The sequence below is a fragment of the Ursus americanus genome, chromosome 23, assembly GCF_024610735.1.
Source record: "Ursus americanus isolate L20-20 chromosome 23, mUrsAme1.1.p, whole genome shotgun sequence".
NCBI classification, from domain to species: Eukaryota; Metazoa; Chordata; class Mammalia; order Carnivora; family Ursidae; genus Ursus; species Ursus americanus.
In genome coordinates this window covers 519888-541722 of record NC_142149.1, presented here as the reverse complement: position 1 = coordinate 541722, position 21835 = coordinate 519888, and the positions used below count along the sequence as shown (strand labels likewise).

The 21835-nt window shown below is 55.9% G+C and overlaps 1 protein-coding gene across 6 annotated transcripts; it reads right to left on the bottom strand.

Moving 5' to 3' along the window:
• Positions 1-1512: 1512 nt before the first annotated feature.
• RAB40B (RAB40B, member RAS oncogene family) lies at positions 1513-21835 on the bottom strand. 6 transcript variants are annotated; one of them, XM_045774966.2, is made up of 8 exons: positions 21580-21716; positions 9041-9198; positions 7407-7467; positions 5509-6597; positions 4740-4817; positions 3810-4032; positions 2735-2867; positions 1513-2508 (listed from the first exon to the last, which is right to left on the bottom strand). In XM_045774966.2, the coding sequence occupies exons 4-8, from the start codon at positions 5644-5646 to the stop codon at positions 2247-2249; spliced, it is 834 nt and encodes a 277-aa protein (XP_045630922.1). In that variant the 5' UTR covers positions 5647-6597; positions 7407-7467; positions 9041-9198; positions 21580-21716; the 3' UTR covers positions 1513-2246. The 6 variants fall into 6 exon arrangements, with proteins under 6 accessions (XP_045630922.1, XP_045630924.1, XP_045630919.1 ...); XM_045774968.2 differs by having other exon boundaries at positions 5509-6432; XM_045774963.2 differs by lacking the exon at positions 9041-9198 and having other exon boundaries at positions 5509-5569; positions 21580-21835.

The window sequence follows — 21835 nt, the reverse complement described above, 5'->3', positions numbered from 1 at the left end:
CATGGAAGAGACAACGTGTGAGAGCAGCTCTTCTAGGGTTCAGTTTACATTTGATTGTATTTTCAGTATATTCACCACCAAAACGTGCATGCTTTATTTCGTAATATGTTCCATATTTCGGTTTGTTTCTCTTTCATAGGAATGCCACTCTGATTTGCTAAAGTGCTTTCTCCTGTGAAGTGTAATTTCTTGTTGTGGAGGGTCCTGGGGCCAGCATAATGAATTGCCCCACACTGGGGGTGCTCAGCACAGCGGAGACTTTCCCTCTCACGGCCCTGGTCTGAGATCCAGCTGTGGGCGGGCCCTGGGGGCTCCTTCCCGCCTCTGCTGGCCTCTGGTGGCTCCAGGCATCCTTTGTCCCCCGGGAGCCTGTGTGTTCTGGAAACATCTGGGAAGAGCTCCAGGTCACAGAGGCTATATCCCTTCTAGAACATGAGTGGTAGCCTTAAGGAGTTCTTCAGCTGAAGGTGGAACTGAATGGAAGGGAAAAGAGACCTGTTGGGTCTGGTGTGACCTTGCCACCAGGGGACACGTTCCAGTGCCCCACCACCGTCCTCGACCTGGGGGACATGCAGCTTCAGTTCTCCAGAAGCATGTTCTTCAGAGGGGAGAAGGGGTCACCGCAGGGGCTTCCTTCAACTTGGACCTCTCCTTACATCACTCCTGGTCACCCACGTGGGAAAGAGATGCCCCAGCTGGGCCGGCCCTGCATCGGTCACAGCATGTCAGATGACATCCATCCTGGGCACCCTGGCTGCCTCTATGCTCATGGTCAGTGGGTCAACCCTTGTCTCTTCATCCACTGCTGGGCAGAAAGAAGGTGCTGTGGCCCCAGCAGGACATCCTCCCAGGCTGGCAGCCCCTGGGAGGCACTGTCCCTTCAGGGTTTACCTGCAGTCCCCTAGGCTGCTCCCCTGTGGACATTTGTCCCCGTCATGCTCAGGGGGCTGGACGACCTCGAGCCTGCCCCTAGGCCTTCAGTGGCCAGCAGTGGCCAGCCTCATTTCTCTTCTCTGGCCCTCAGTTGTTCATCTCTCAGTAGAGATGTTGCTTCCAATTCTCGGGTCCCTTAAATTTCTAAAAATCTGTAAATCATCAACGGAAACTGAGAACTGGGTATTCTCTCGTTGCTAGTCGTTTTTAAAAAGTTCCTCTTTGTAACCACGAGCTGCTGCAGAGAGATGTCAAGCAGCGACAGCAGGAGGGTGAGACCCTGCCTGGAGCCTTTTCTGCGCACCTGGGATCAGTGATAAGGGCCTCGTCTGTCTGTCTGTCTGGGGTGCCTGACAGAGCTGTGAGTGCTGCAGGGGGAGTCGGGAGCCCTGTCTGCTGTTTTTCCTGGACAGGCGCATGTTACAGGGCCTCTCCTTGACATTTCCCACTTTCTGCCTCTGCCTTTCTTTCCAGGGAAGGGAATCTTTATCAGCGGATGCCGTGGTTCAGGACAGGCGGTGGAGCAAATGAAATAAAGGGCTATGTGAATACACAGAATCAGAAAGAACCAGCCACCAGTCCTACCAAGAAACAAGTATACATTTTATTGTCGAGAAACATTGTCTTCAGTAACAGTGTCCACTTCATTCCCGGACGATAATTTCCTTGCGGATCTGGATCTGCTGTGACTATGTTGTGGCCGTTCGGCACAACTAGAGATATCTTTGGCATTTTCTTCCCTTTGCTTCATACCTTGTGGAACATCTTGTACAAAAAAATGTAGATTTACAGAAAAATATGCATATAAATCACTTATTAATCCCAAACATGGTAATAACATAGCAAAAACGTTATGAAATCTGTGTCAGACCCGCCCTGCCTAATCTCCGGTTCCCCGCACTTTGATGTGAAGAGGTTTACAAAAAGGCCCTCTTGGGAGGTCGAAGACTAATTTCTCTCTCCCGTTGCTCCCAGAGTCCCCAGGACGCGCTCCTCACGCGTGTCGTGGCTCTTACAAAGGCAGTCGTGTTGGGAAAAGGCGTGCAATCATCCAGAATGTCACGTCCCGAGGGGTGAGCAGTGCCGACCCCCCGGACAAATCCACGCTGAAAACAACAGCTTCATGCACATCCACAGAGGAACGTCATCAGGCTGTGCTTTCTCTGGAGCGGCTGGGGCACGAGAGATCTCCCCGAGGGGATCGGCAGGTGCTTTCCTGGGCCTGGACCAGCCTCCGCGCCCGTCCGCGTGTGATGGCGCAGCGGCTCCCCGAGGGGCCGGCGTCCGTGCTCTGGCGCCTTCCTCAGGACACTTTACAGCTGTTCCTGGGGCAGCGCCTGGGCGGGCTCTGGGGCGGGCGGGGGGCCTTCACTTTGCGGAGGCCACTCCTCTTGTGGGTGGAGCTGGCGGTGAGCGAGTAGGAGCGGCCGTGCATCATCCTGGCGTTCAGGCCACTGGCCATGGAGAACGATTTGAGGTGGCCCCTCAAGGCCATGGGCAGCGGGAGCTTGTCCACCAGGTGCACGGGCGTGCAGGACACCACCGCCCGGCAGCACAGGTCCTGCAGGCTCAGCACTTGGGGAAGGAAAGGAAACCGCGTTTAGTTCACGTTGTCCAGCTGCTGACCACAGGGCAGCCCGCTCGCCTCCCCGCCTTCCTTCCCCAGGACTTGGGCTGAGCACTCCAGCCACTGTGCCCACGTGGGGCCCTGGGCAGGGCCGGAGACGGGCCACCCTGCTTTCGTCACCTTGGACTGGAGACCCCTGCCGTCTTTCCCTCCGGGCCCAAGAGGGGGGCAGACCTGGAGGGGAGACGGTGGCCAGTGAGGTCCTCCTGCAGGAGTCGCCTGACCTCGGTTTGGGGCGAGAGACCAAGGGTGTCAGGGGTGACCTCCCCAACCGCACCGCTGACATCGGAAGCACGTGTGTCCAGCTCTATAGGGACATGCTCAAGAATGCGCCTGAGAAGGAATGCTTCGGCCTCACCAACACCGTTCCTCATGCGAGTCAGGCTCCCCGGGGTGGGGCCCTTGGGGACCTGATGGGGGGGCACTCCTGGTGCAGCCTCATCGCCGCCCCAGCCCCTGAAGAGGTCAGGCCCGGGGCGGGGGTGGGGGTCCCAGCGAAGAGCTCTCTCTGCACAGTGGCTCTCAGCTGGGGGTGGTTCTGACTCCCCGGGGACACTTGTGGTTTCTGCAGCTGGGGGGCAGAGGGCACAACACCCGAACGCCCCCGCCCGCGAGCCGACAACCCTGCCCAAGCTGACAGCGGTGCTGAGGCGGAGAATCCCTAACTGAGAAGAACCCAGTTTCCCTCCAGCAGCCCTGTGCTGCCCGACTCAGTGACTGTCGATCCCGCCCTTCGTCTCGCGACAGTCATACGCTGCCAGGCTCCCGAGGGGTAACCCGTGACGAAGGCCCAACCCCGCAGACGAAACCAGGGGACACAGGTCTCTGGGCGGATTAACACCGAGGGGTCTGGATGGGGTTCCGACTTCAGGGTATGGGGCGCCAACAACGCTCGATGTGCTTCTGTTCTCCAGTTCCCCCTCAAACCAAACGAGCTGAGGGTGAATCATTCCTGACACGATACGCTCTTCCCCAAACCAGGGGTAAAACCCGGCCAGCCGGCCCTCGGGGCGTCCTGCTCTGCACGGGGAGGTGCCCCCTCCTCACTGCACACGCCTGTGGTCACGTGCCTCCCCTTGTCCAGCACAGCCCTCAGAAACGCCCCTCGTGAACCTTCGACACACGGTTGGTTACTAGTGATTCCTCTCAGACTGAATGCACTGACTCTGAGGATGGACGTGGCGGCTGGAGGCGGGTCCCGGGAGGCGGACAGGGCTGGGGGCAGTAGGACGGCCGCACGGGTGCCTACCCTTGCTCGGCCTCCAGAGCCGGTCCATCCCGTGCCGCAGCAGCACGGTCCTGGCCAGCTCCGTGAAGGACTCGGTGATGTTGAAGTTGCACAGAGGGCTGACCTCGAAGAAGGTGACACCCAGGCGCTCCGCGTAGGCCTGCGCCTGCTCCGTGGGCACCTGCCGCTTGAAGGCCAGGTGCAGGCGGTTTCCCACCAGGATTTTAGGGACACCAGGGGCGTGCTGATGGGTGACAGAGAGGCAAGGGGGTTACTCGGGCGAGCTCTTGTGGTTGCTGGCACCTTTGGTACATGGGGTAAATGGCATCCTCCCCAAGTTCGTGCCCACCCAGAACCTCAGAATGTGTCCTTATTGGAAATAGGACCTTTGCAGAATGTAATTAGTTAAGATGAGGTCACTGGGGTGGGCCCTAAATCCAGTCACTGGTGTCCCTGTAAGAAGAGGAGAGGACACAGGGGAAAAGCCACATGCCGGCAGAGGCAGGGACTAGAGTGATGGGTCTACAGGCCAAGGACCGCCGGCAGCCGCCAGACGCTGGAGGAGGCGGGAAGGGTCCTCCTCTCCGGCCTTCGGAAGGAGCCGACGCTGCCGACGCTAGATTTTGGACTTCTGGGCTCCAAACCGTGAGAGCATGAATTCCTGCTGTTTACGGCCATGCATTTCAGCAGCCTGCAGGAACCCGAGTGTGGTTCTGACCCCTCCGTGTCTACACTGGCAGTCTGGCGGCCCAAACACCACCTGCCAACCCACTCCACACAGCAGGTGGTGCGTGGCCCCAACCCCCGGGACTGGGTGGGTCTCCAGGTTAGGGCCCCAGTCCCGTTCTGGGAGGTGACACAGCCTCTGTGCTGCCGAAGCCTGTGTCCTGGCCCACGTGCCCGACACCCCCACACACCCACGTGGACGGTGCCTGGCACACCATGTCATACCTCGTCTATCTCCTTAATCCACCTGTCGATGCCATCAAAGGACCAGCGGTTTGCGATGTCATAGACCAGGATCACCCCCTGGGGAGAGGCACCAGGCTTACCTTACCGGACAGAGGCGGGCACAGCCCTGGACCGCTTTGGTCAGTGTGCAGGCTACTCCGTCACAGACTTACAACCAGCTAAATGATCATTTTACTTATTTTAACAGAAAACATATTATTTTTATTTATCTACCAAATGTAGTAGTTAAATGAGTATTTCTAATGATATTTCATGAGCTCGTTACTAAACCCTCAAATGTCAAGGTGAGCTGGGGACGAGCGCTCAGTCCCCCACACCCACCAGCCGCTCTAGGGACACGGGATGTGGAGGGACTGGAGGGATCACCCTCTTCCTAGGAGCAGGGCCCGCCCACCTGGACAGAGTGCTCTCCTGAACATGCAGAGACACACACACTCGGTCACGTGAACACAGGTGCACACACAGCCCTGCTGCATGCATATGTATGCACAGACACACGCAGACACACGTGTGCACACACAGCTCACAGGCCCACGTGCATGCAGACATGACACATGCGTGCAGCCACGCACACGCACACCCCTGATGCTGAGGAAGGCTTGCGAGGCACCAAACATTCCTTAGCACTTTCAGCCTCTTGCATCAATACGCATATGAGCTTAACTGCCTTGTCCTCCAGGCAGCCGTTAAAGAACATTCCAAACGTTGTTACTCAGTCGGTTTGACTTCCTGGCTCAGGGGATGTTACCTGTGCGCCCCGAGAGTAGGAGCGGAATATGGTACAAAATCTTCCCTGCCCGGATGTATCCCTGGAAAAGATGTTGGAGGCCAGTGAGAAGAAATCACTGCTGCTTCCTGACAACGGGGTTTGGGACTTGGGAGCCATAGCAAACGCATCTGACAACTGTCACTCGGTGGCCATCCCACCGCAGATCCCTAAGTTTACCAAAACGAGGAATGGACCCGGGGTGCAGACACCTGGAACCACCAGAATGGAGCTCCGAGCACCACAAAGCAGGATAAAGAAAAAGCACATTCCCGTGGGATGGAGTCCACAGCTGCTCTCCCGACAGTGCCTCTGAGGACCGACAGGCGCTGATGCCCAGCGTCTTTTGTAAACACATCCAAGAGTGCAGTGAACGCGCCCACAGCCCCAGGTGATCCCTGCGGGTGAGGGCGGGACCGCCGGTCTAGGCGCATCCTCAGTACAATCGGCGGCGCAATCCTCTCTTTTCTCCTCGTCACCTGTAGGTGGTGACCTGCCCCTGCCTTCTGAGTCCTAGATGAGCCACCACGAGGGAGGGCAGGGCCTGGGGTTCAGGAGGGCCGGAGGTGCCTTCCGTGGCCCAGGACGTGGCAGGAGCTCCTCGGTGCTGAGGAGCAAATCGTTGGAGAAGTCCCAGGTCAGCCGCTACGGAGCTCCAGCTTTGCCGCAGGCGGAAGCGGCTAGGAAGTTTGTGGGCAAGGAGACACAGGAGCAGAGCAGCCCTGGGGCATGACTCACTGCTTTCATGGGACACTGGTGGCTGTCGTGAAGTGGGAACTCCGTGGACGTGGGGTGCTGTGGGTAAGCCTGGGGTGTGGCGGGAGCCGCGGAGGGGGTGGGCACGTGACAGCATTCACAAGGATGAGCCGCTCAGACGAAACACGCCATCAGGAGAGATGCCGAATGCTGCTCAGGGGAGATGTGGGGCAGCCTTAGGAGGCCGGGGCAAGCATGGGCGGACAGCGGGACCCTCGGATGGTCTCAGGGAGGGACGGAGCCAGGACCAGATAAGCCCTGGACCCTGCAGGCCTCAGGGCTGGGTGCAGGTTGCAAGGCGGAGCAGGCAGAAGTCTGAGGACAACAGGTTGCCTGAGTCTCGCTGACCCTCAGCCGTGGGCAGCCTGGAGGACACAGGCCTCACCCACAACCTCAAACATCCCGGGGGGGGGGGCAGGCAATGGGAAGGGACAGGGTGCCAAGGGGACACTGTGGAGAAAGGCTCCCTGCTGACCGCCCTGGGAAGGGGCGGGTGGGGCCGGCAGGAGGACCGGCTTCCAGTTAGAGGAGACTCATGTGGCTTGGGGCTTAGGCATGTTTGGGTAGAGTAGAGGACCATGCAGGTGGCCCAGGAGAAGGGGTGACAGAGGGGCCGGAGACAGTAGTCAGGCAAGTTGCATGGGGGTGGTCAAAGCAGGAAACACCAATTCTCCCACTCCCCAACCCCACCTGGAGTGGGAAGGGCAGAGGCAGGGGGGTGTGACCTGAACCTCAGAGCCAGGGCTGCCAGGTGGGGCCATGAGAAAGAGACCCAGTCCGGACCCGGGGGAGGGCCTCTTGCTCCCAGCCTCCCACACCTGCCACGGGTCTGTCCCTATCACACTCATGGGCCCCTCCTGGTGCTGGGGAGCTAGAAGGGTTTCAGGAAGGCCATGCTCTGGACAGACGCCCGGGGACCCACAAAGGCCCCAGCACTCCCCCCATGGATGACGCATCAGTGGCCCAGACAAGCAGATCTCCACGTCCTGTGGGGCAGCCCTGGGTCTGCTGGGGCTGGAGGGGGCTCCTCCCAGAGGCGGTATTGGTGCCCTCCCAGGGCCAGGAAAGCCTCTCTTCCTGGGGCTGGCATGTCCTGCTGGAGCCCGGGGCGGGCCCCCACTCACCAGAGCTGCAGCTTCACCCTCCGGCCGTCTAGCAGGATGGTGGTAGTCTTGTAGTCGATGCCTGTGGAAGGGGTGGGGGCAGCGTAAGGGCTGCTGGCCTCAAAGTTATCCTCAAGCAAACAGCACCCGAGAGGAGAACTGTCCTGGGGGAGAGAAAGGACTTCTCACCAGGGCAGAGTCACGGTTTTTGAAGTAGACAGACTGGACGCTGATTTGGGTCTCTCTGGATTTGCACGGGCCCTGGCCACCAGCCCCAATGCTCACTCTGTAGGGCCTCCAACCTTCCTCCCCTCACTTGGCACCAGCCGCCTGGGTCCCCTGGCCGCCCCAAGGCCCAGGCTTCCGCAGCTGCTGCCTGCTATCTGAGGGGAGGGCGGCAGCAGCCAGGAGACGCGTACTTGGACATCAGGCCCCCAGTCTGCAGGCAGCTCCGTGCAGCCCCATGTCTTGCCCCCTCATCTCTGTGACCCTTCCTCCTGCCCCACCTCCAGTCCTGGGTCTGTTCCACCTGAGCTCGACTCCCAGGCTAAAACACGGATATCATTTCCCCAAATTATCACACTAAGAACGTAAAGTAAAATGTGTCTCATATACAACGAGATACGAAGCATTACCTCACTGATGTAAAAAAAATACACGCGTGTATCTGTGTATGTGCGTGGGGGGGGGGGACAGTGAGGACCAGCCCCACGTGGCAGCTGGAAATTTCTGGGTTGTGTTTATTTTGTTTACCCCAACCTTTCCCTATATTAAGTTTCTTCAACGAGCATGCATTTTTCCCCCCTAAAAATCAGAAAAAGCAATTAACATTTTTAAACCAATTTTCTACTTCTTTGAGAAGCCTGTGTCCACAGAGTGAGTGGCCAGAATGCTTCTGCCAGGTCTGTGGATGAGAGGATGCACTCAGCTGGACCCCGGGAGGGAGAGCCCGTGAAAGACAGAGTTTCCATTAAGTGACCAGAGAAAGCAGGACACGAATACTCCCTTCCAAAAAGCGGATGCAACACCATTTGGGATCCCAAGAATCCAAACCGCTTAGTAAAACCACACCACCAGGCTTCGTGGTGCTTGATTTATTTCATTTTTAGACCCACTCAGGAATGTGTCTCAAAGCATGCAAACCTCAAGAAGACAGCCTTGAAGACGTTCTGGGATGAGGCCATACTACGTACCTTGACAAGGAAAGCTGGATTAAGAGTCACGAATCTAAAGGGGAATGTGCTCCTGGGGGGCAGACAGGAGAAGAGAGAGGAGCCCCTACATGGGGGCCTCACCCTGAGAAAGTCCTGGAATGGGTGTGAAATCTTAGCAGCTCTCCACCAAAAGATAAAACCCCACACCCAAGGCTCAGAAAGCAAGGTCCCCAAATGCGGTGCTAACGAGGTGCTGTTTCCAAGTAGTTTAGCTGAGCTCCCTGGACGGACCTCCAGTGCTTAGACTGAGCTCCCCCCCCCCATAAAAGCCCCAAGAAAAAGAACACCATATTCATAAAACCTCTGGTCTTTAAAGTAGGTTGAGGGCCATAGAGTATGCGTGGGGGAAGGAGACAACAAATTTGCTTTGCATTCTGAGGGCATATTGCCCAAGGGTTTAGGGCAGAGCATAGATATTCTGGAAACTGCTTAGGTCAGTACCTTCAGGCTCTGTGAAATTACTCTTTGAAGTGACCCACCAAGAGCCTCTTCATAGTCCTTTAAATTCCCACGAAACTCTGGAAGGCAACTTCAAATGCCTATATTCTTCCTTTTGCAGTGCTCAGCATTGGGCATATGTGACGTGAGACACACACACACTAAAATAGAATAGATATGCCTATAACAATATGTATACACATATTAAAAAGAATATATCATACATAATACATAGGATGTATAATCACATAATAAGTAAGTAGAATATATGCACATATAATTAAACATATATAAACACATAAAAACATTTACAGAGGGCAACTTCAAAGTTAATTTTGGAAATGTTTAATTTTTCCTTCGGAACACTGAAGGTTTTATACCATCTATGTGAAGCAACAAATAAGTACCCCTGGGAGTTTATTTTTGAGTCTAGAGAGAACGTGGGCTTTGGCATGTCTGTTCCCAGACAAGAAAAGAGAGCTCTCACCATCCACAGGCTGGAGAGGTTTTTCATTTTTAACCTTTAGGACATTAACTCACTGTTTGAATTGGGTTGGCTCCTCTGATTTTCCAAGTGTCCTCACGTACTGAGTTTTTAGGTCCACAATAAAAAATAAGTTTTCATAAATTTAAAAGAATTCATTACTGATGGCCTTTTTAAGCAGCCCATATAAATATATGATGGAATATTATAACTTCTCAGAGCAAAGTACAATGACCTGCGTCTCAATCTCACTAACAGTAAACGGTAAGGGCTCAACCACCATGATGTACTCATCAGCCATCACGACTCAAACCGAACTCAACGACTGTGCGGCGATAGTTCTCATGAGAACAGCCCTGCGGAACAACCCGCCCCTCAGCTACGCTAACCCCTGACCCCTGACCCCTGGGAACACCAACACTGTGGTCTCCGCCGCACTCGCTCTTTCAGGGTGCCGACGCCCGACCTTCTCCAGGTCCACTGCTTGGCTGCATGCCCTGCACGCTCACCCCTAGCGTGGGGACTTCAGGATGGGACGAGCCGGGGCGAGCAGGTGGGCTGGAGATAAAGCTTGAGAAGGCGCTGCTTCCCCACGTGATGTGTCTTGGTTTCTCCAGGTGGGGAAGGGGGGAGTGGAGATGGGTCAAACCCACCGGGGCCACGTAGGTTCCCAAGTGTGAAGGCCCCACAGGGAGGAGCTCTGTGGGGCCTGGGGTCAAATCCCAGTCCTGACAAGCAGCGCTTTCCTGTGCCTCAGTCTCCCCTTCCACCTGGAAGAACGCACTGGCCACGGCTACTTACGGCCTGCATGCCGGCCGCCTGTAGTGGCCTCCCCTCAGCAAAAGCTTCACTCTGTCCCCAACCCCGGGTCTAACGCAGCTGTGCCTGCCACAGAATCCCCAGACCACCTCGCTCCCTGGTCAGGATCTCCTCTCCCCACAAACTTACTTACGGAGCTGTTCTCCTTCATTCCTGCAATGTTTCCTTTTCTCTCCTACTTAGGTGTTTGCTCTTCCCTTATTTAGTACATCCCCTCTTCCCTGCCTCTGCTGCCGGCTACCGTGCATTTCAGCCCCCGAGAGCCCACCATTTGACCTTATAGTGTCGCGGTGACGATCAAAGGGGTAATTCACGTCCACTGCACTCAGCTCACTCAACGAACACTCTGTCCATCAAAATGAAATAAAAACACGCCAAAGCTTCTAGAACAAAGCCTGTAGGAATGAATGCTCATTGAGTGAGTCAGAATAACAGAGAGAAGAGAGATAATTTTAGCCTTCTTTAAAAAAAAGAAAAGGAGGCGTCAAATGCCAAGCCATTCGCTCCGCTTTTAGCTCCGCATGATGAATAAATAATTCAGTTCAGTTCACGCACCACATGCTTATTTCTATTTCAGTGAGCGAGCAGGCGTAACCGTGTGCCGTCACACAGGAGACTTCTCTTCTGGTGTAAATACTGGCTAAATACCACTTACAAACATGTTCGTCTTCGAGTAGCTGACTTTTGAGAAATGTGTCTAATGCTGAATGAAAACATCAGAAAGCAGACCAGCGACTGCCAGAGGCCGGGAGGAGGGGTTCATTTTGGGGCACCTGGCTGGCTCAGTCAGCAGAGCGTGTGACTCTTGATCTCGGGGTTGTAAGTTCGAGCCCCACGTTGGTTGTAGACATTACTTAAAAATAAAATCTTGAAAAAATAAAAATACAATAAAAATAAAACGGTTCGTTTTATACTATATGATTTTCACCCCAAAGAAGACGTACACACATGTGTCCTTGCCAGACCTGTCTGTGCTTGGCTCTTCGGATCAGAGGGACAGTCTGCTGGGAGATGCTGGTGCCTCGCAGAGCCAAGGGGTGGGAAGGGCTCGGGGCGGGCGCCCCGCCGCAGCCACGGCCAAGGCCAGCACTGGCCCCTCGGTGGGCCCCTTGAGCTTCTGAATGGTTCTAAAAGCAAAGTCACGTTCCAGGCAGGGGTGTGAAGTGTGTTCACCACAGTCACACAGCGGGCAGTACCGACATTGACACCAGTCATCTCTCTGCATATCTCCTTTTGGAAAAGTACGTTCCCCAAATGCTTCTCCCTCCTCATTTTTCTCTTTATAGCAAAGCGGTGGAATCAGGTGCTCCCAGGTGAGGGACAGTCCGGGGGCCTCCAGTCCCCTCCTGGCCTGGCTGTCGCAGCTTGTCCACACAGCTCCCACTCCTAGCGGCCCTGAACCTCTCTTTCCCCACCTTGGGAGCTAAACTTTCTCACTGCCGGGCGGGAAAAGGACCACCACCGGCTACCTTGGCCCAGGCACCCAGTGCTCTGTGCTGACTGGCTGCATCCAGGGACACTGGGCTCTCGCAGCGTGGGGCCCGGCACCCCTGCACACCACCCCACCACCAGTGAGATCGGGGAGTAGCCGAGATCATCTCTGAACCATTATTTGGGTGTGGCCAGACAACAGCCCCTCTTTCCAGAGTCCCAACAGTTTCAAACCACAGGGCTGCCCTCACCGTGCCTCGGGGCCTTAACTTGGGGCACTGCCGGACCTGGACTCAGACCACCGCCAGCGCCTGGCAGGTCAGGCCAGGAGGGGCATCCTCCCCATTCTCACCCTACTTTGCACAGGCCTGCTGTCTGGGAGACACAGCTGGGAAATCCTCACCACCCTCCAGGAGGGAAATGGGGGCAGCATCTCCTATGTTCAAGTGCGTGGTTCTCGATGCTATGGCACTGTTTCTGTAAAGCCCACCTCAGCCAGGGTCTCCCCCCGGCCCATGGGGCGCTGTGGGCTGAGGCCCCCAACACCTCCTGTCTGGGACGTTCTGCTCAGACAGTCCGCTCAGTCAGCCAGCGGGACGTATTCTAGCACGTTCCCACCCACCGAGGCTGCACGTGTCTTCAGGAGGAGCTCCGAGCCTCCTGCTTCAGCCTCCTACCTGTGCAGTTGCAGAAGCTGAGGTGACATGACATCGTGGGGGAAGGAGATGCCCTCAGCACCGGACATGGCCGTGCCCGGCCGAGTGACTGCCCCAAAGGCACACAGCAAGCCCGCTCGCCTGTCTGTGCTCCCAAAGACGGCTCAGGGTGAAGCACCCGGAACTCAGAGTCATTTTCCCCACTCATCTGAAAGATGCCAGGGGCCTCAGTTTATGGTAAATACCTGGTCTCACGCGCTAAGCATCAGAGGGCGAGGGCGCCTGCATGTCACCATGCACAGAGGGAGAGGAAGTGGGGGGCCAGCTGGGGAGGTGCTGGGCTGATGCGGGCCCCTCTGCTGTGCAGTTATCATCACAGGACAACTGGAAAACAACCACACTGGCTTCCCTGAAAAGCCCACAGAAGCGGCAGCCGTCCGGGTGGGCGGCAGCAGGGGTCTCCTCTCTGGGAAGGAGGCTGGGGGAGGCCCCGTGGCTCTGCTGGGCACAGAGCTGCCTCCTGGGCTCACGCTCAGCCAGACCCCCACAGCCCGCGGGAGAGGTGGGTGCCCTGAGGTGGGTCGCCAAGCTGGACACCTCTGAGCCGTTTCCTGGCTGAGAGAAGAGGGCAACCACTCTTCAGCTGGGCCAGCGCAGATGCCGCTACCCTGCTCAGACAGGAGGTACGGCGTGGGCTCAGCCCAGCCGGGGCTAACATCATGACCAGCTGAGCCCTGAGCTCCAGGGCTGGGTGATTTTTCAGACACCACAGCAGGGCCTGGGTCACTCCCAGGTTTCCCCCCACCCAGTGGCACATCCTTTGGGCCCAGTGTGATGAACTCAAGACGGTGTGGGAGGGAAGGATAGAGACCCTGTGTCATCTGCAGCTGGTCCCCACGCTCTGCTGACCACCACCTGCCAGGGGAAGAGCAGAGGCAGAGGGTGCTTGGCCCCTCGGGAGACAGAGGTCAACCGCAAGGTCCATTCCCTTCCTTGTCCAAACTGCCCACAATGACAACCACCAGCAGCTGGAAGATTCCAGGAAGGATTCTACCCTGCAGCCTTGGGTCTGGGTGGTGGGGGAGGCCCTGCCCACACCTCGAGTTCAGACCCCTGGCCTTCAGAGGCATGAGAGGATAAACCCACCCATTGTTGTTAGGCCCCTAGTCTGTGGTTGTTTGTCACAGACACCCCAGGGAATGGATGCGCCGTCCAGCTGCGTTCCCGCACTGCGTCCCCACTGCGCGTTCCACCCAGTGCTCACGGACAGTGAGCGCAGACGCCCAGCCTCACAGGATGCATCCCAGGTCTGACGCCTCTGGCTTTGCCTCTCCCGGACGCCAAACCAGCATGATGCTATTTAAACCCATGAGGCAATGGTCTACCTTTCAGAATGAGCACATCACTGTAGACTAGAAGAAATAGATTTTACTTCCAAACGAATTTTCTTAGTCTAAAGATAATTTAATGTTCTTCACATTGACCAATTTATTTTCCCCATTAAGACAATACCTTTCAGCCTTCTATATTGGGGTCCACTAGAATTTAATACATATGCTTACGATTCTGCCTCTGTAAACGTCTTTTTTTCTTTAACCAAATAAAATGCCGTTTGTGTCATGAGTCACAACATGGTTCAAATCCACAAGCAAACTCGGCTGAGTCCCATTTGGGGAAGGGAATTCATTAATTATTGGCTGCCAGAGGAGGGAATACACAGCCCACATAAGCCAAAAGCAGCCTGAGGCTCACGTTCAGCCAAGGAGACCCCAGGACAGTGGAGCCGACCTTCGCGGCTCTCTGCCACTGCTTTATGGGACCATCTCCCCAGGGATGACCGTTAGCAGGTGGTTTCAGGCGGGAAACTCAGATGTCCATGGAGAGACCGGCAGGCCAGGCTGAGCTCCAAGCTGGACCGTGCTGTGACAGGTGGCTGGCCGAGGCTGCTCTACGTGCCCAGGACAGCCGCCTTCATCTCCCACCTTGTGGTTCCAGCAGCGTGGAAGCCTCCCTCTCTCCCCAGCTGCGTCTCTGAACACAGCCCGCACGTGAGTTCCCCATGAGCGATGGACGTGTGCTGGGCTGCCCGATTCCACACCGCGCACGCCGCTAAACAGAGGTCGGCTCCTGGAATGCAGGCCTACTCGGGAGACACGGACCACACGGCCAGCTCTCAGCCATGGGGCCGGCGCCGATTAGAAAGTTTGCGAAGGGCAAGCATAAGGTGTGACACAAATAAAACCATCTCAAGAGCGACCCAAGTGGCACCGTGTTCGACGAGTCTCTGTACATTAACAGAACCAAGAAAAAAAGAGTCTGCGTCTTCACTGATAAGCATCTTCAGAAAGTTCGTGCCTTAATCAGAGCAACGCAAATAGCTCACACCCGCGTCTCCGTACGTATGCACACGTGTGTTTGTGTACGTGTACCATGCTCACGCGTGTGTGCTCTGTGTAGAGTACATGACATAGACACAGAGTGAATACACCTAGAGACCCTGGGTCCTGTGAGGTGTCTGAAAGCCTCTAAAACCCGTCACTGACAAGTCTCACACCGTGTGTGGTGTGCGGCTCCTCTCAGGCGGTGGGCCGCGGACAAGATGGAAAAAGCAACCACGAGCCTGAAGAAACGGGCAGACGGCAGGCACAGTGCGCGCTGGCAGGAGGGGCGCTGCCGGCAGCCAGGGGAAGAAGGTGGCTCTGAGCACCGCGCCCACAGGCTGAGACCTCCAGGTCCTCACAGACGTGGGGGCAGGCCGTACCTCTGGAACTGAGACGTTTACAAACGAGGGGGCAGGGACCTGCTTCCAGAAGCCCGAAGTGCGGCGTCTCTGGCCACAGGCCACGCGGGGGCCGGCAGTTCTCCCACCAGCGTGCTGCAGACAGCGGGTCCAACCTCAGGAGGTGCCGGAGCTGCTCCAACAACCTGGAGGGGAGGCCGAGGGAGCGCCAGGTCTCGTGGCCAAGCTGGTCGCCGCCTCCAAGGAGGAAAGTGAAAGCCTTCTGAGGAAGGCGAACCTGGAGAGCTCGGAGGGAGCTGCTAGCCTACGGGGTGACTGCCTTTTACATGGTTTTGTTTGTGAATCTGATAAATCGACATCTACGCAGTTTTTAAGCCCAATTCCCCGGACATTGCAGTTCTTTTCACTGTTTACATAGACACAATTCCTTCTTTGCGGCTAATTTAGCTGAAGAAGCCAAGGAAGAAAGCTTCACGTGTTAAAAAAAAAAAAAGAAAGAAAGAAAGAAAAAATCTTAATGGGATATCAGCTCACAGCCTGCGATGGGAGTGGTAGGCTCCATCGCTTCCGACACACCTTGCTGCTTCTCTTCACCCCAAAAGGCCTGAGCAAGGAGTCAGCAGGTGTGACCGGCAGGACCAAGGCAGGACCACGTGGCTGTCGTCCTACCCCACTGCGGCACCCAGAGCTAGTGACAGGACGCAGGGGGTGCTGGGTGGGTCTCCAGCCCGAAACTGACCCTCTGCACAGCAGGAACCTGGGCTGGCTGGATCGGAGCCCCTCCCTGCCCATCACCCGAGAGCAGGGTCACCCTGGGTTGGAGTCAGAGGCTAGATGAAAGGGGCAGTCCCCACCGCAGGGAGGCAGGACTGAACGGTTGGGTTTAAGGAGAAAATCGGACACAAAGGCAGTTTTATTATTGTCAAATACATGGAAGCATTTATGAATAATCTAAAACATGAATACCTTGAAATTTCCCATGTGCTTTTGGTGGTACCATGGGAGGTCAGGAAGTAGAAGACCATCTAAGGAGTTACGCTGCAAAGAACTAGGGATAAAATATGATTCGGCCCTCAGTTCAAACTTGAAAGTGATGGCTTCATAAATCGTGTTTCGAATCTTGAAGGGGTTGCCAAGGGAAACCACAGAGTAGCTGTAAAATCAGCAAATCCACCACGGTCTGCAGCGCCATAGACGGCAGCAGGGAGCGAGCATGCTTCTCCCGGCAGAACATTTGTCAAAGGCAAATAGAAAAGCAAAAAACCCCAAGACAAGGCCACTAAGTAAAAGCGCTTTGATTGTCCTCACAGGGAAGAAAAGTCACTTCTCTGAGACTTTTCTGAACCAGACGGGCCACAGAGGGGCCCAGAGCCAGCCACACCATTCACACTCCCGTTCTCACTCACGCTGTGTGATCTTGAGAGAGTTACTCACCCTCTCTGGGCCCAATAACATGACCTATCTCATGACTTGATTGCTCTACACTCTCAATAAGGGGGAGGATAGAATTATTACTAGCTGTCAGCAGAAGTGAAACAGAGAAAGATGGGATTTTCCTACTGGCAAAGGGAAGCTGGAGAAGCAGCCAGGAGAAAGTAATCAGGAAATAGTGAGTCTCTTTGGGAAAAAAGTTGGGAGGCAAGAGATTGCAGAGTTTAGTGTCCGTTTCCTGTACTTCCCTCTCCCAACGTAGAAACTCAGCAATCAGAGAAGGAAAGGGAACGCGGTGCCGGAAACACCACCAGCTGGAGCTAAGGGGAGAGACCCTCACCAGCGAGCAGAGAGGAAGACCTCAGCGGTGGCCCCGACTTCACTCCCCACATGAGCTGGGCTGTCCAGGCCTTTTCCTCAGCACTTCCACCTGGGAGAAGAGGCCGAATGAGGTACCAACCCTCCATATCTGAGGGAGGCTCCAGGGCCAGCAGGCCCCAAAGTGGGAGGTGGGCCCCTCAGCTATTCTACATGCATAGCACACTTTAACAAAACGTTATAAAAGGAAAAAGAGACAAAGAACCCAACCTGAAATGAAGCATGACCCAAGGAACAGAAGGACATTCATCCCAATTACTTCATGCAATGGAACAATTTAACAAAAACATTAAGTCGGCAAAATAAGAGATTTTTTTAATGAAATAAATTATTTAAAGAAAATTTTAAAAGATTTATTTATTTATTGGAGAGAGAGAGAGCACAAGCGGGAGGGGCAGAGGCAGAGGGAGAGAGAATCTCAAGCTGACTCCCCACTGAGTGTGGAGCCCAGCACGGGGCTCCGTCTCACCACCCTGACATCACGACCTGAGCTGAAACCGAGTCAGACGCCCAACTGTCTCTGCCCCCAAGGGCACCATTTAAAGAGATTTTTAAAAATTGTAAATGAAGGGGCGCCTGGGTGGCACAGCGGTTAAGCGTCTGCCTCCGGCTCAGGGCGTGATCCCGGCGTTATGGGATCGAGCCCCACATCAGGCTCCTCCGCTATGAGCCTGCTTCTTCCTCTCCCACTCCTCCTGCTTGTGTTCCCTCTCTCGCTGGCTGTCTCTATCTCTGTCGAATAAAATAAAATCTTTAAAAAAAAAAATTGTAAATGAAAATTGTAAAAGTAAGGAAAAAAAATTGCAGACCAAAACAACATCATTACTGAACTAATAAAAAAGCTAGAAACAGCTAGAAACAGTTTACTAAAATAAAAATTACCAACACATTGGAAAGGTTTGAGATGCCCACAGAAATTCAGAAGAGAGCGACAAAAAGATGGAAGCAGGCAGAGAGAAGTGAAGGGATGTGGAGCGCAACACAAGGATAACGGGTACAACAGGCAGCATAACGGCCCCCAAAGGTATCCACACTGTAATCTGCAGAATCTGTGACTCCAAGAGGTTACATGGCAAAGGGGAGTTAAGGCTGCTGATCGGCTGATCTTCAAATACAGAGATTATTCTGGATTAACATATAGGGCCAGCACCATCACAAGGGCTCCTAAAAGCAGAAGAGGGAGACCGAGTCAGGCTGGATGGTGCAGCATGAGACAGGTACCATTACTGTTGCCAGCTTCGAAGGTGAGGAAGGGGCCTGGGGCCAGGGAGTGCACGAGGGTTCTAGAAGCTGGATAAGGCAAGCCAACAGACTCACGGCTGGCGCCTCCAGAAAGGACACACCCCTACCAACACCTCGCTTTCATCCCAGGGAGACTGTGGCCCCCCAGAATTGTCAGATAATAAATCTGTGTTTTAAGCACTAAATTTGTGGCTACAGCAGCAATAGGAAACCTGACAAACGCCAAATCAATGCAACAGATGCTTTAGGGACATAAATTTCCCTGAAATTAAATACAAGATCTGCAGATTCAAAGAGTACGCACCGTACCGGAAGTTCAACACCAAGCATTAGGCTTCGAGACAAGGTCTGCTGAAGCTGAGGAGCTCTGAAGAAAAGGCAAACACCCACAAGGAGAGACCAGCGGACCTCAGGCTCCATGGCAGCTCAGAGCCAGTGAGCTCAGGGGTGCAGTGGGACCATGGGGACAAAGTGTGGAGGGAAAGAACGTAGAGCCTGAGGATACACTCTAACCTAACTGAGACCCTGTTCACAGATAAAGACAATGCACAGACATTCTCAAACATGAAAACGCTCATGAAGTGCTCACGAGCCCTTCCTGGAAAATGGCTGGAAATGAAATGCAGCTAATCAGAGGGCCAACAAAATACAGAAGTCACAGACACAGTGGTGGTGGAAAGGCTCGTGGTCAGCGCCGAAGCCACGTAAACATCTGATATTGAGGGCCTACAGCCACTGTAGCCCCACTACAGAAACTGGGGCAAAGTCAGAGCGACCGGGGTGCATGCGCAGTGTGTGTGGGGGGGGGTGGTCGTGGTGGTGATGGAAACAGGAGGCTGGAAGCACCCTCCCCTTCCGGTGCTCGATGCTCGGAGCACTGATGCAAAGTACAACATGTCTTTAATAATAATAATACTGATAATGATTCCAACTTCTTACAATCCCCTGGAAAGTGTCTTTTTAACCTAAAACCTCCCTCTGTGTGGAGGAAAATCCTTTAGAAGAAAGCATTAACTAGTTGCTTTTACAAGTGCTCAGTTCGATTATAACAAAAAGAAAGTCATGCAACAGAGCGTCCCCAAGCCACTGTTCAAACAACCAGGACACATTCTGTCCACATTCCTCCCATTTGCACACATCACTCACTTACCCTAAGGACTCAAAACGACAGCTTGTTCCCCCAGGCACACAGTTTTAAAAGCACGGTGATTCATTTGTTCAATGTTTAATCCTCCACCCACTGAGCCCCAGGCCCCGAGGACACCCGCGCCCCCTCCCTCCTCTCCCCCCCCCAAGAAACAGATAAAACCTGCTGTCCTCCAGGAGCTCAAGCCCCAGAGCTGTGCATCCAGCAGGGCTCTGCCACACCTCTCACCAGCCAAGTGTCGTTGCTGTTGAACACTTGAAATGTGGCTAATATGATCCTTTCATTGTATCTCGTTTTCACTCCTTTAAATTTAAAACATCTCACATGGCTGATGGCATCACCTTGGATAACACAGATCTGCAATCAGAGACCAAATCTGCATTTTCACAAATCCCCTGGGTGACTCTCACACTGGCGGCTTCAGGAAGAACCCAGGTTCTTGGCATTGGTTCTCTAGAACCAACCCAAAACTCTCCCCAACTTCCCCCCCACCCTCACACCTCCAATCTTAAAGACCTGTCCCAGGCCATTCCACCTAAGCTGCTCACGTCCCTGCTCAGAAGCCACAGGTTCCCTCCCTCTGCCACCTCATCCCCACATAGCCCACCTTGCATCCTACCACAACCTTTGCCCTACACCTCCTGCCCCTCTTGCATCAAATCAAGTTGATCTCCCAGTGAGGTCCTGCAGACCCAGAACTTCACATCTGCACTGTCTTCTCAAGTCTGTGCTGCCTGGACAGGGCAGAAAGTACACCTAGGCTGACTTGAACGTCAAGACTCCACTTCCTGGGCTGACCTCCTCTGCTTCTGAAGAACCCGACAGAAAGCCCAGGAGACAGACAGGGGCAAGACCCTGAGCAGCCAGGTTTGTGTTGGAAGTGTGCCTGGAGCCCCGACATGACAGTGAAAAGGTGATCGCCGGCAGGTGCCCTTCACAGCCGCCGACCTGCACCAACAGAACAGCAAGCCTGGGTGAAGACCCTGACTCTGCTCTGGCCTGCTGGCCCAGCTTTCTGCCCACCTCACTTTCCTCTCCTCTCCCCCGCCCTTCTTTCCCTCCTAATGTCCACTCCGTCTTGGGGCCTGAGGCCCTCAAACCTCAAACTTTGGGGACCCTCTGCCCACTGTCCTCAAGCTCTGAGTCCTCTGGCTCCCCTCGACCTGGAATCCACACTCCTTCACCTTCAATGGTGCTTCCCTTCCTCGCCCTCACGCCGCATTCTCGAGGGTCATTTGGGTTTCTTGCCCTCCCGCGACTGTTCGCCAGGCCGAGGAGCTCCTCGGACACACCAGGAACCTTGGAGAAGCCTCCAGACTAGTTCTCTTGCTTCCCCTCTCCTTCCCCTTCCATCTCACCCACGCGCAGAGCCACCACCTGGGAGCCTCCACCCGCTGCGCTCGGATCCCACGCTCCATTCCCTCCTGCCCGCTCCTTAACCCCCACGCATACTTTCCAAACGCGTCGCACGCGCTTGTGGCCTCCCGGATGGGCCCACTCACAGCAGCCCGGCTACCTCCTCCCCAAACCCCACCTGCGTGGTCCGTCCGCTCTCCTCCGCCTCGCCATCATCCCGGGTCAGATCTACCCCAGCACTCTGCCCAGCCGCTAGCTCCCGCGGGGAAGCAGATCTTGGTGAGACTATGGAGGACGCGCTGTGTTCCCCACGTGCGGAACTGGGGGTGCAGCAGGGGACTCCCGCGAAGCGCGCGCCCGACTCAGGCAGAGAGGCGGGCCATGAGCCCCGCGCTCCTTGATCCGTGGCCCTTTGCGCACTCCACCCCCTCTCCCAGTCCCTGCACCCCGAGCTCCTCGGCGCGCTACTCTGGTGCCTGGGTCCGGCTCCACCTCGCCTGCCGCGCGCTCCCCCGGACCCCCGAACGCTCCCTGGCCCGCCGAGCGCTCCCGCGTCTCCCCGTGCGCTCCCGGGCCCGCTGCACGTTCCCCTGGTTCCCGGTGCGCTCCCTGGTTCTCTGCGCGCTCCCCCGGTCCCCCTTGCACTCCCGGGCCCGCCGCGCGCTCCCAGGCCCCGCCCCCACCCCACCCCCAGCTCTCCGCGCGCTCTCCCGCCCCCCGTACTCTCCCTGGGCCCGCCGCGCGCTCCCCGGGCCCCGCTCGCCCCAGCTTGCCGCGCGCTCCCCGGGCCCCCGTGCACTCCCCCGGCCCACCGCGCGCTCCCTGGGCCCTGCTCCCCCGTCCTGGCCCCGCGCTCACCCGCCGGGTGGCCGTACGGGGACTCGGCCGCGCCATCCTGCAGGCTCGCCAGGATCTCGCCTTTGCCCACGTCGCTGTCGCCCACCAGCAAGAACTTGAGAAGGAAGTCGTAAGCGCGGACAGGGCTGCCCAGGGTGCTCATCGTGCCGCCGCCGACGCCTGCGCCCATGCCCGGCCCGCGGGACGGCGCAGAGGCGGCGGCCGGGCACTAAGGCGCCGAGCTGGCCCCGCCGTCCGCAGATCGCCGCGGGCCGGC